General features: G+C 42.1%; 1 protein-coding gene across 4 annotated transcripts in view; it reads left to right on the top strand.

Moving 5' to 3' along the window:
- Positions 1-12,508, top strand: part of LOC138568665 (polyunsaturated fatty acid lipoxygenase ALOX15B-like) — a 251,431-nt gene that overhangs the window by 172,926 nt on the left and 65,997 nt on the right. For all 4 annotated transcript variants that reach the window (XM_069646453.1, XM_069646455.1, XM_069646452.1 and 1 more), the window contains exon 10: positions 83-252. In XM_069646453.1, coding sequence (XP_069502554.1) covers positions 83-252 — 170 coding nt within the window. The remainder of the gene's footprint in view (positions 1-82; positions 253-12,508) is intronic.

Here is a 12,508-nt window from a genome sequence, read left to right as displayed (position 1 = left end):
GCCAGTATGAATGAACACTTAATTTAAATAAATCGCAATGATCAATGTGGCTAAGGTGAAAATGTCTATTTTTCATTCCCAGAACACCGCAGTTGGAATCGCCGGTATTGCTGAACTGATAAAGAGAGACATGGAAACTCTGAAATACTCTACTCTCTGTTTGCCTGAAAATCTCCAGTCCCGTGAGGTCGAGTCGCTGCCTCATTTTTACTACCGAGATGATGGAATGAAAATTTGGTTGGCCATCGAGAGGTGGGGCATGTTCTGTTTGTTGCTAATCACACAACATTGACATTTTTATATCTTTTATTGCACTAAATGGAAATATTATACAGATATCGTAAAATGCATTCGATTTAGAAGTCACATTGATTTGTTCATCAGTTCAGTCTCCAAGCAAAGAAAAAAGTTTCAGTTTGAATTCCCTTGGCTGAAGGAATGGTATTTAGGGAGTATAAATATGGGGTTAATGCCTTATCCAAAGGAACCTACAACTGAAGGAAGCAGGAATACCAGAACAGTTTTACTGAACACAGTTAACATTTGTAGCTTTTATTTGCATTTTAAGAAATGAAACCTTATTCACTTTTAATGTTTTTAAAGTTACGCACAGGCAGTCTTAATGCAGGCCCCAGTAATTTCCTTAAATTACAGATGTTCCACTAGAAACATTTTGAAGTGAAATATCTCAATTAGAAACGAAGTTAGGTTTAGCATTTTCCTCCCAGAGTCTAGAAGTGTGCTTTGCAGAATCTATAGTGTGAGGATCTTGTAGTAATTTCAATATGATTCTAAGGTTGACTTGCTGGTGCACAATCTGACACTATAAAATATATTCTGAATGTTAAATGGCTGCAGTGTCCAGTGTTACCTAAGCATGCCTCAAGCTTCACAAAGGCTTCCTGGCTTGCAAAGAATGGGGCAAATACAAAGTGCTTTACCCATGTTTGAATGGTGCAGTGTCTGGTTCAGGGTGCCACGTGCCTGATAGTGGGTGTCAAGCACTTGTGCTTCGAAACCAATGATTGCCGCTGTTCATGCCCTGTGTTCTCAGCCCTAAGGAGTTTGGAACAATAGTGTCCATCAGCTGTTGATGGAAGATTGTAGTAGAGGGCAGCCTTCTGGCTTTGTTCATGTGACTAGCCCCATAAAACCTACAACTATGTTTAGCCCACAATCTTTTAGGTTCAGCATCTTCAATTACTTGAGCTCCCACCTTTCTTCTGTGTGTGGTCATGGAGAGGTCACCTTTTCAAAGCATCAGCAATGGATTCTGCAATGTGTGCCCATCCTGTGTGAAGTGTCAGCCTACTTGTGTTTCTGTTTTGTGATTTGTGGTATGAGGTGGTGTATCTATGTAGGTTTATTCTTTTACGTAGATCCTCACAAAATGCATACTCTCCTTGCTTGCATTTCTTGCATTAAATGAGTTGTACAACATTAGTACATGTGTGGTTGCATGCATTGCAGGTGTGATGGCATGTTTTGCATCTCCTAACATTGCATGTGTGCATTCCAGGTCTTCTTTTCTTTGTTCTTGATCTAGTGGTAATGTACTCCTGGGCAGAGACCGTGCTAGGTTTCTCAGTTTCTTGTGTGCAATTAGAGGAGCTTCTTTCAAAATATCTGTCAGATCTGCATCCCTGCTAAAACATTGCTTTTAAGCCCTTAATAACACAATTCAGTTGAGCTAGGGCTTGGTAGTAGGTAGCAACCAAGAGTATTTGTTCTGTATTTCCACAGTGTATTGCAGCAGGGTTTCTGTGTATTTTCGATGTACATGCAAATTCCCTGTCAATTTTTCTGGTTGAGGGACCCCTTTTCAAGAAGGATGTAAGGAGTGTTGCAAGTTGATTGCCCCAAGCCTTCCTTTTAGAACATACATGCTGGCACCAGATGACATATTTGTATATAACAGACCATTTTGTATAGGTTATATGGAAACTTGCCCTGTGCAGGTATTTGTTCCTGTCCATGAGTTTCTTGTATACAGCTGTTTCTAATTGGCCGTTCCTTCCAACAGATAGTTGTATTTAAGATGTGTATGCTCTTCCTAGAATGTTATAATGGTGAACTTGATGAATTGGTGGAAGCCATTTAGCGATTTATAGAATTGTTAAAGAAGCTCTTTGCCTGTTGTGTAAATTAAGATGTAATCAATGTAACACAGATGTGTTAATGAGTTCTTAGATTGTCATTTTAAGAACTCTTCAAGTCCTTACATGAAGATTGTAGCATACATAGGTGCCAATTATGTGCCCATAGCTGTTCAGTTCTTTTGTAGGAAGTGTCTTCCATTGAAGCAAAAATTGAGGGTGAATCTTATGAGATATGTGCTGGCCGTTTTTGGGGTGTCTCTTGATAACATTTATAAGAATCTCTGGCATACAGTAATTCAATCTTCATGTGGAACGTTCATATACATTGAGGTGACATCCAGCCTGGCCAAGCGTGCATCCAGTGATGCACATTTTACCTTCTTGAATCCTTGAGGAAATATGTTGAGTCCTGTACAAAGCTGATACATCCACAGAGGTTTTAGGATAGATTCACTATATACAGATACAACTTTTGGTTAATATTTATACTCCAGAGATGATCTGGTGGTAGTTAGACATGTGTAATTGAAATAACACAGCCTCTATTCTGCTACCTAAGGTGTTTCACCTTGAGTGACCATCATAGTTACCATCATAGGGATGAACTGTCCATTGATCGTCTTTTGAATTCAACAGTTCCTTCAAGGATATAACCCTTTAACAATGTCCTCTATTAGATAGGGCCACCATCTCTGGTTGTCATCTCACTATAATGTGAAACAGTCTGTATTCCTAGACACAGCAACAGAGAAAAACATTCCTATCTTCCAGTATGAATGGTTAGGGTTTAGCAGTAGGCATCAATACATTCCTATTTGTAAGCTGTGTACTTTCAGACTCCTCCATTAGACCTCTTCTAGTTCCCTGGCTTCCCAGCCTTCTCTTCAGTTTTCACCTTGGCCTCTATCTTCCAGTTTGTAATGAACTCCTAGCATGGATTTCTTGCTGTGATGTTAGATTTCTCTCCAGCCTCTAATGCTTTGCTTAAGTGGATATGTCTCTCCTAGACCTGCATTTCCCCAGACCTCATGGTTGCAGCTTTCAGAGTCGGGCCTCTCCGCTACATTGGGTCACTACATTCACCTGGGCAGGTCTCACCATTACCTTGTTTCTCAAAATGCACTTGGACAGGGTTCACAATGATCTGGTTTCTTAGGATTCACTTCAAAGGGTCTCAGCATGTCTTGGTTCACAGCATTTCATTCTTCAGTCTTTCCTAGACATCTGGCAGGGTCAACAGCCTTGCATCAGGCTCCAGGTAGTAATTAATTTCTCCAGCAAAGTGTCCACCTTGTACTAAGTATTGCTCTACCTGATATGACGGGAAGTAGCAGGAACTAAATCCTCCTGCTCTTGGTCTGCTGTTGATTCTGTTCTGGCTGCCCCCTGCACTGGGCACCTCAGCTATTTCCATTGTATCTAGTAGGCCTCATTGTCAGCCCCGCAGATTGGTTGGTGGCTTTAAAATGGTCTTGCTGGCTTTCTCTTAAGATATGTTGGAATCTGTGGTAATTAGGAGGCACCTCACATAGAAGCCGAACCAACCCATTCCCTGGTGGCTCACTCTCCTCACATAACATCGGAGTCCAGTCAACTCACCACACTGGAAAGCTGAAGGTAAAGATGTCTGTGCGTATGGAGCTTTGTGCATGCACAGCCCCAGTACAGATATATTGTTAGAGAATTTTATATGTAGGATGAACTAGGCCAGCAACTTTAATTAGAAATATTTCCATAGAAAAGATTTGGATGATTATAAAGAGAGACTTAATACAGCTTTCTTCCTCAGCTGTACTAGGAGTAGACCTGTTAAGAAGCTATGACACTCCAAAAGAGAAAGCCAGGATAAGCTGCTAGGTGTCATGTATTGAGACAAGTCAAGAAATAGATTTGACAAGTAGATGACAAAACACTGGTGATGTAGTTGTAAGATTGTCTACATGCAGGGGTGGACTGGCCTATAGGGAACTCTGGAGATTTCCCGGTGGGTCTCTGCATCCTGGGCCTCTTTTCTGTGGTATTTCCAAATTTTCTCATAGGAAAAGCATTGGGCTTGCTGAAAATCTGTCATTTGGGGCCACTTTGAACTTTATTTCCAGGGCCTCTTTTGGTCCCCAGTAATTATTTCCAGGGCCTCTTTTAGTTCCCAGTCCAGCCCTGTCTACATGTTGACTTTAATTCTTGCTTTTAGAATGTTAAGTGTGCAGAGTGTGTTGCCTGTGCCGGTGGGACATACTGCTGCCTGTGACCCGTGTTGCCAGTGCCGAGCGCAGTCTTTTTTCGAGCTTGTTCTAATGAGGAGGAGCTACAACTTCACAACTTGAAGCACCCTGACACAACGCAAAGCATAGCGGAGTGTACAGAGCGTTGCCTGTGTTTTCTGTGGCTTTCGGGTGACTTAACATAAGACTAGCTTCAGTCTGGAAAAAAACAACTGCCCAAAAAACTAACTATGGTTGGAGCAGTCACCCACCGCCACACTGTGCTAGCTCTCAGGCGGCGAACTTTCAGATGCTGACCTATTGTCAGGGGCATGCGCTGGTGTAGAAATGGACCCCCCCTACACTGAGCATCCCTCTTCCCAGCGCTGATGATTTCATTAAATCCAATGGAGATAGAATCAAGACTTTACAAGACAGCTGCAACCGAAGTGTTCAGTCTGACATGGCTGAAGTGAAGATGGGTGAGAAAGAGAGCCCAGCTTGGCCTGCTTTGACTTCACAGGGCTCGACCCTCTCACATCGTGCCCACTTCCATCATCTCCCCGGCCCTCGACGCCCACTCAGTTGCCATCCTCAGCGGCTTTGCTTCCACTGGCAGTATGGGCTCCCGCATCCTTGAAAGCGAACACAACCCAGCCGGGCTGCCATGACTGCGATAGTGTTGGTTTGTTCTCGGAAGTGGCGGGAAGCACAGTGAAAATAGGTTACATCCCTGAAGAGGCCCCAAGTGCCCCTCCAGGGAGGAAGCCCAACACCCTCTTTTACTCGAAACCATCTTATCTCTAATAAGAGGAGACAAAATCTGGTGCCCATGTCAAAGTGGGGACTCCGCAGTCTACGGACTCTTGTGAAGCCACTTTCCAACTCAGTCATACCCAATCAACTGTGTGACAGACAGCAGGCCTTGGAATCAAAACCTGGGCATAAGAGATCAGCCGGACTTAACTGCGGCAGGACCAAGCAACAATGACACCTCATCCTCGCAAGCAATCATTATGGCAACAGTCAGTAATTCCCTAGCCCCGTTCCTGAAACTTTGCGAAACAATACATGATAACCTCAGGGATCAAACTACACTGACAATGTAATGATTTCTAAATTCATTTATATAGAAGCCTTCATGAATACTGTCAAGGGGAGTGGGGGGAAAAAGCAAATAGGGGCTGAAATCCATACACAAAACTATCTTATGGCCCTAATAAAAGAGGTGAGAAAGGAAAAACAAGTTATTAAACCTTTCAAAAGACATGCTGAAAGCCATGATCCAAATAAAAGGTTGTTTTGCCCCCAGCACACTGGCCCAAGGAGTCGTAGTGAATGTGTCAGGGCTCAATCTTCAAATGAGACTACACTGGTTGACTTAACTAAGGAAAACGTATTCTCACCCCTAGAAAAACAATCCATTGATAGCGGAACTGCATCCAGCAATTCCCAGTGTTCACAAAGTCATACTGTTCGTAACCTTGGTATAGAGTCCAAAACGGTCCAAGCCATCACGGAAGGGAACCAAACGGTACTCCACGAGAAGATGCCTGAAACGGCATGGTTAATGATATGGCATAAGACCTAGAAACAGAAGACCCATCGCATGCTGTGTTGGAGCTCCATGCTCAAATTGCTCAAAACATCTACATTTTTGGAGCAAAGTCTAAACAAAACAGCCCAGTAAAGGCAAAACCACCTCAGAGGAAAAAAACTAAGGATGTAAAAACAACTAGAAGAGTAAAATCAAACTGCTCCAAAAGCTTCCTGAGAAATTTAAGACTGGAAGAAAGAGATCTACTGAAAAAAACTGCAATAAAAAAATAAACTAAGCAGTGATCTAATTGACATGGAATCTGAAATTATCCAAGAGAGATCGACCGGGGTAGGGAAAGAAGAAATGGACGTATCTGGGCAAACCTCCAAATCGGAGCCAGATCTGATTGACCTCTCTGTGAAATCCAAAAAAGAAGAGCCGACGAACCCTGCTGCAATGTTTTGGAGTTGGAACGTATCCGAAGTATAGATGATGCCTTAATACTTGGGACATCATAGCAGTTGAATTCCACAACGAGAAGAAAATGGACTGCGTTAATATACACATCCCTTCAAATATGGTGTGTAATAAAATGCAAGCTGCTGCCCAAGACCCAAGAGTGATTGTTTGGAATCCGAGAACTAAATAAGTTGAATACTATCTCTAGGAGAGAAGCATATCTCTCCAAATGGAGGGAGAACAAATGGCTCCAACCCAGAAAGAAACGCCCTACTTTCAAACATGTCAATCAACATTGTCCGGAGGCGGAGAGAGTGGGGGCAGTAGGTGAATACTGCCAAATCAAGAAACTCCTAAAAATCAACATGAACACAGCGCGTGGGGTCAGAAGTACCTACTGCGATGCCAAAAAAAGAGAAGTCTGAAGTAAATCCAAAGAGTATTGGCCACAAGGTCTGAGAAGTAGTGCCCAGAGGAGAACCAAAAAGGAAACATCATAATAGTATCCTGGAACTCAAAAGGATTCAAACATTTTTTAATAATTCAGTCTGGGACTGGAAAAGAGCAGATATTATATGCCCACAAGAGACGTGGCTTAAGCAAAAAAAATGGATTGATGGGTTCTCTGTATTCCTCAATCGGCCATAAAAGGAATGAAAGGCTGACCGATATCTGGCCTATTAACCATCTCAAGTAACTACATTGACTGGAAAGAATTAGGAACCACGGATCCCATTTCATACATCCACCACTTGCTGATAATATTGGGAAAGTACACCCCTGACCACTGCAAATGGCTAGTCCTAATAAAATCTACTGGAACAGAGATAAAAACATCAAAGATGCTCAAACAGACGACTGACTTGATAGACCGGGCAAAAACGTCTTATAAAAATCTTAAGATCATACTCTGTGGAGACCTGAACATTGACTGTCTTAAATACGCGACCAACGACTCAAACCACCAGCGAAAATCGCATAGAACAAAGATAGACAGGACAATTACCTGGATGCAGGCAATGGAATATCAGGATCTACATTTGTTGAATGGGAAAATGCCGGGAGATGTATCAGGGGGCGCAAGGCGCAACATGGCGACGTAGAACAGTCAGCCACCCTAGACTACAGTTTCGTCTCAAGGAACATCTTAGATGAAATTGCATCATTCAAAGTAGTAAATAACGAGAAAAGTTACCACAACATTGTAGAAATAAATTGAGTCGTATCACAAAAACAAAGCCTGGAATGAATCTTGGAAGGATAGAAGTAGAACTTGGAAGAAACAGACTGCGGATCAGACAAAATGATGTCATAACATTAGGTAACAACCTAATGGAGCTCATTAAATCGGACGCAAGAGGGGTAGACTACACTCTGCTCCTCAGCAGTTGCATGGAAAAGTTATAGACCGCAGGAAAACCAGTTCTCGAATTCATGAATATGATCTCACGATAGTGGCACACAAGAAAGATCTCAGCAAAGATTTAAAAGCCATGAGAGACCTGCGAACACTAATACAAATGGAATCCATGAGGAAAACAAGAAAAAGATAATGCAACTGGTTATAATTCCACCCTGATCCAGAACGACTGAGAATTCATGATGCAATTAGTGCAAGGAAAGAACTTGAGAAATATCTGGAAAATTATAAATAACTTCAGTGCCCAGGAGAAAGTACTGCTACTTGATCCCATTACAGAGTAAGTCTGGGTCGACCACTACTCAACGTTTCAGTTCTCTAGGTACACAAAACGCGAGAATTGCAGCAAATAACAATACGCACACAATGATTCAATTAAGGCTAGATAGCGCCAGACACTTGTCTTCAACGATTGCAACACACAAGTGGCTGAAGGATGGATGCTCGCTGGCTCTGGCCCTGTTTTGTCTTTACATATCGGACTTGAAACATGCTCTTAATACAACATCAACTTGTCCCCCGAGAATGAACGGAGTGCCCCTGGGCTAGATGATCTATGCGGATGACCTAGTTCATTTGGACCAAACACCTGTCGGCCTACAACAAAGTTTGGAAACCCTGCAGAGATACACAGATCAAAACAACTTCAATATCAATGTAGGGAAATCCAAAATTGTAGTGCTACAAAACCTAACAGGAAAGAAAAAGAATCTGTTTTGCTGGTGCCTGGGAAAGGAGTTGATGGGAGTAGTGGGGGTTACAAAATACCTTGGTATGTTTATCAACTCGAACAGAGATGACAATCCGTGGACCACAGAACTACAGAGGAAAACAAAGAATCTAAGGGCACAAGTCCTAACAATTAATAGGAAGTATGAGAAATACTCTCTATCACTGACCATACTATTTTACAAGCAGAAGGTTATTTCTATTCGCACTACTGTGCATAGACGCCCTTACTACATCTTGGGAGACATTGGACCTGTTAGAAAGTCTCTTCTGGAAAAGGTTACTGGACCTACCAAACTCGTTACCCATCATTGCCATGAGATGGGAATTGGGCCTCATCTCTATTTATGGGAGAGTCCACTGGAATTCTCTCAGTCTATGCAGAAAAATAATCCTGGAAGACAGCCCAGCACATTTTGAGATCTTCAAGGAAAAGCCGGGATTCACCCAGGAAGAGGTAATGAGATCCTGGTCTTTGAATTGCAGACTAATCTTAAATAACATAAGACCAACATGGGAAAGGTAAAGTAAAAACTGGTGCGCAAACTGGTACTGCATGGAAAGGTCAAATGACCAAACTGGGATCTTTAGCTAAAAACAACAGCAGATCTCTGAACATAGTGGCCACATATTTGACAAAATTCCCAGGTCTGCATGAGAAATTAATTTCTCTGAGATTCAGGCTGAACCTTCTACACACCAAAGAGGTTCGTTTTGTAAGGGGCTAAAATGGGGCCACAGACTCCATTTGTAGATTTTGCAAGGGCTATACAGAAAGTCTACATAATCTACTCCTGGAATGTGCTTCGCTTGGAGCACTGAGATCAAAACACTTGGGGGACTCAATCATGAATGCCCCATTGGTGGATGCGTAGGAGTGGTGGGAACAATTTTACTGTGGAAATGATTTTAAGTTGACTATTGCGCTATCAAATTTCTTGAAGGACATATTACCAGATTGAAATTTTTTCAAAAGAGGGAGCCAGGCTAGTGATACTAAACAGGGCGGTACTGGGGGTCCCAGGAGGAACTGAAAGAAACTGACTAAAGAGAATGATGTGCTTACAGCCTGGCCCGGTTTGACAGCACATATGTAGCATACTACTTCTTAGACCTTGCTGTTTTCATCATCAGTACCTTGTCCCTCTCTCTCATTTTTTTCCTTCTTCTAAATTCTTTTTTCCTTTTATTTCTTTAGGAATTTAAGGTAGACATTTGTAATAAACGGTATACCAATTAAAACAAACATTAAAGCTTGAATTGGGCATTTATAACCATGGTTTAAATGTTTCCATGTTCTCATGGTTTAGAATAGTGCACTCAGCCAAGCTCATGTACACTTTTGTGCATAGTGCACTTCAAAAATGGTATCCTTTCTTGTAGGTCGTCTAGTCGGTACAGACGTCTCATTCATACATCTGGTGGATGTAAGGGAGGAACCCAACAGGTGGACTGCTATGGTTACCTCTGTTTTTTGACTCATGGATTCATATTTATTTTTAGATTTAACTTTTAGTGATTTTGATAGGTGTTCAGCTTTTCATTTTTAATAGGTGTGCAGTGGCTGGATTGACATTCCATGAGCACAGTGATGCCTTTTCAGAGAGTACTTTGAGTACATATTTTAGTTTTACTGTTCAATATTTAGATGGCTATGCACACAGATGATTGGCTGTATGCTTTAGAATCCTCTAAGTGAATTTGGAAAAAAGAAGGATGCTATGATTGCACTCAAACACAATTTGCTTTTATTGGAACATTTATTGTTTGACTACTACTTCTAATTATATATTATAAGTAGTACATGTGCTCTAAATAGAAGTGTGCCATAATTCTTTGAGTATTCCTGTTTTATGAGTATTACAGGATACTATATTGCAAGCATAAATGCTTGTTGCTGTATTGAGAAACCGAGTAGAGACATTTGTTGAAAATGTACACAAGGGTAATAAGAAGTTGCTCTTTGGATTTCTGGTGGAAGCCACACACCATTTCTGAAGAGGCAGAGGCTGTACCATGGGAATTATCCCTAAATATCATTTGGAATACCCTACTGGCAAATCCTGACCCATCTATCAAAAGTTATGAACCCCGCTGCAGTTTGGTCCCAGTCTTAAAGGGGCGGGGTTGTGATTTTAATTTGATGTGTGGGGAAAAGTGAGGATGAGCATCATTTGGTCCTGAGTGGTGTCCCAGCTATGTGCCTTCAAATGGTGACTAATAGTTTGGGTAAACTGATAAGAGAATGGGCTGTTGGAGCAGATGTGGGAACAAAGGAATAGTCCAGTGGAAAACGCATTTTGTGCACATCCAGGGTCTTCTAGGATCGTCCATTTTGTTCTGACATTCTATGCTTTTGTGCACTTTAGTGACTTTTAGGTTGACTCAAGGATAGAAAGCAACAATGATCCCTTGCATATTATCACCTCTCTACACCTGGAAAGGGATGTGGTGGTGGAAGGTCAGGTTGGGACATTGGTTGCAACTAATGGGTGGAGTATAAAGTAGTGAAAGGTACAATTAACCAAGATTCTTCTGTTTATGCACTGTTCTATTTTACAGAATCTGCAGAGTATCTTAACCTATGAGGAGGAGCCCTGAACTGAAATTCTTGTGATGAGCAAAGTTCTTCAGGATATTAGGTCTTTTGAGTGTCCCTGTTAATTCTTGCCATTGAGATGGGCCCCAAAGTCATTCCTGTTTTGGTAATGAATGTTGTGGCAAGAGGAGAGAGCTATGCCAGGCTATTAGAGGGGAATGTTATCCACTAATTCACCTGATTAGGAACCAGTGTAGGTAGCTTGTTCGTGTCAAAAAGGCCTGGAATTGGAAAGAGCCTGGGATGATTTTCGCCCAGGCATTTCTTGACAAGGACAATCGGGCTTTTCAGTCACTGGGGGAATGAAGGCTATTCCCAAAGAACTGAGAGTAACATCAATGGAGACAGTTTGAGGGATCATTTTCGTTTCCTCTATTGCTGTAGGACAGATTGGGAGGGTTGGAGGATAAATCAGCGGGTTTATCATAGCCAACACTCCCTTTTTACTGCGGGAGGTTAGAAAGACATTATCTCATTATTCAAAGGATCTGTCAAATCGTTTTAAATCAGACTCTACCATTTGTGTTCCTGTTCATTGCAGTTGATTCCATTCTATATTAACTACAGAAGCTACCCCTTCTTCCTGGAAACCTCATATTTAAAAAGGTGTGCAAGTGCAACCCTGGAAATTACAAGCCTATTTCCTTTTTGGACACTAAATGTAAATTATTCTCTAAAGTTACAGAAGTGGGAGGGCATTGGTTCTATCCTATCAGTACAGTGGGGGCAGGGTTCTATGGGGAGCCTACACCTTCAAGCAAAGTCTCTACCTGATGCTCCTAATTGTGAATCTATGGAAGGGCTTGCTGTTTGTGCGGTTTGTTGACTTCAAGGCTGAGTTTGATTCTGTTGACAGGAGCTGTGTATCAGAGAATAAAGGCAAGTATTGAGCACTGATTGATTTTATTAAGTCTATCCATGAGGGTCTAAGGGTTAGGGTACGACTGGGTCCTGGTAGGTAGATTTCAGAGGATTTTGATACCACTAGAGGTTGTGAGGCAGGACTGCGTTCTCGCCCATATTCACTACAACATGTCTAAGGATGTTGATGGTTGCCCCAGTGCCAGGGCTGAGCATCCTTCCAGGATGGGTAGTGTATCTGTCTCTATCCTTCTATTCACAGATGATAGAATAATCCTCTCTCAAATCAAGAATGGCTTAAGCTAGCAGGCGTTCTATGATTATTGGGGTGATGCGGCAGCCACAGGGCATATCGCCATTAGAACACATGTAGTTCCATACATGGGCAGCTAATGGTGTCGTTTTAAGGAGAAGAAAATAAACATAACTTTGCTGCATGGGCCAGCGCAGTACAGTGCTGTCCCTGAAGTCCGTTTTCAGTATTGATGACCAACTTCACGGGTGCCAGGAGGTGAGGTGAAGGGAGAGCGGGGAAGGCAAGGGATGGGGCGCTGGCTACGCAGGCTGCCGTCACGAGTTGCTTGGCAAAAAGTGCAAAAA

The sequence above is a fragment of the Ambystoma mexicanum genome, chromosome 1p (genome assembly GCF_040938575.1).
Source record: "Ambystoma mexicanum isolate Mex_15411 chromosome 1p, UKY_AmexF1_1, whole genome shotgun sequence".
Lineage (NCBI taxonomy): Eukaryota > Metazoa > Chordata > Amphibia > Caudata > Ambystomatidae > Ambystoma > Ambystoma mexicanum.
Note: the sequence above shows the minus strand (reverse complement) of the source record. Positions and strands in the feature narration are given on the sequence as shown.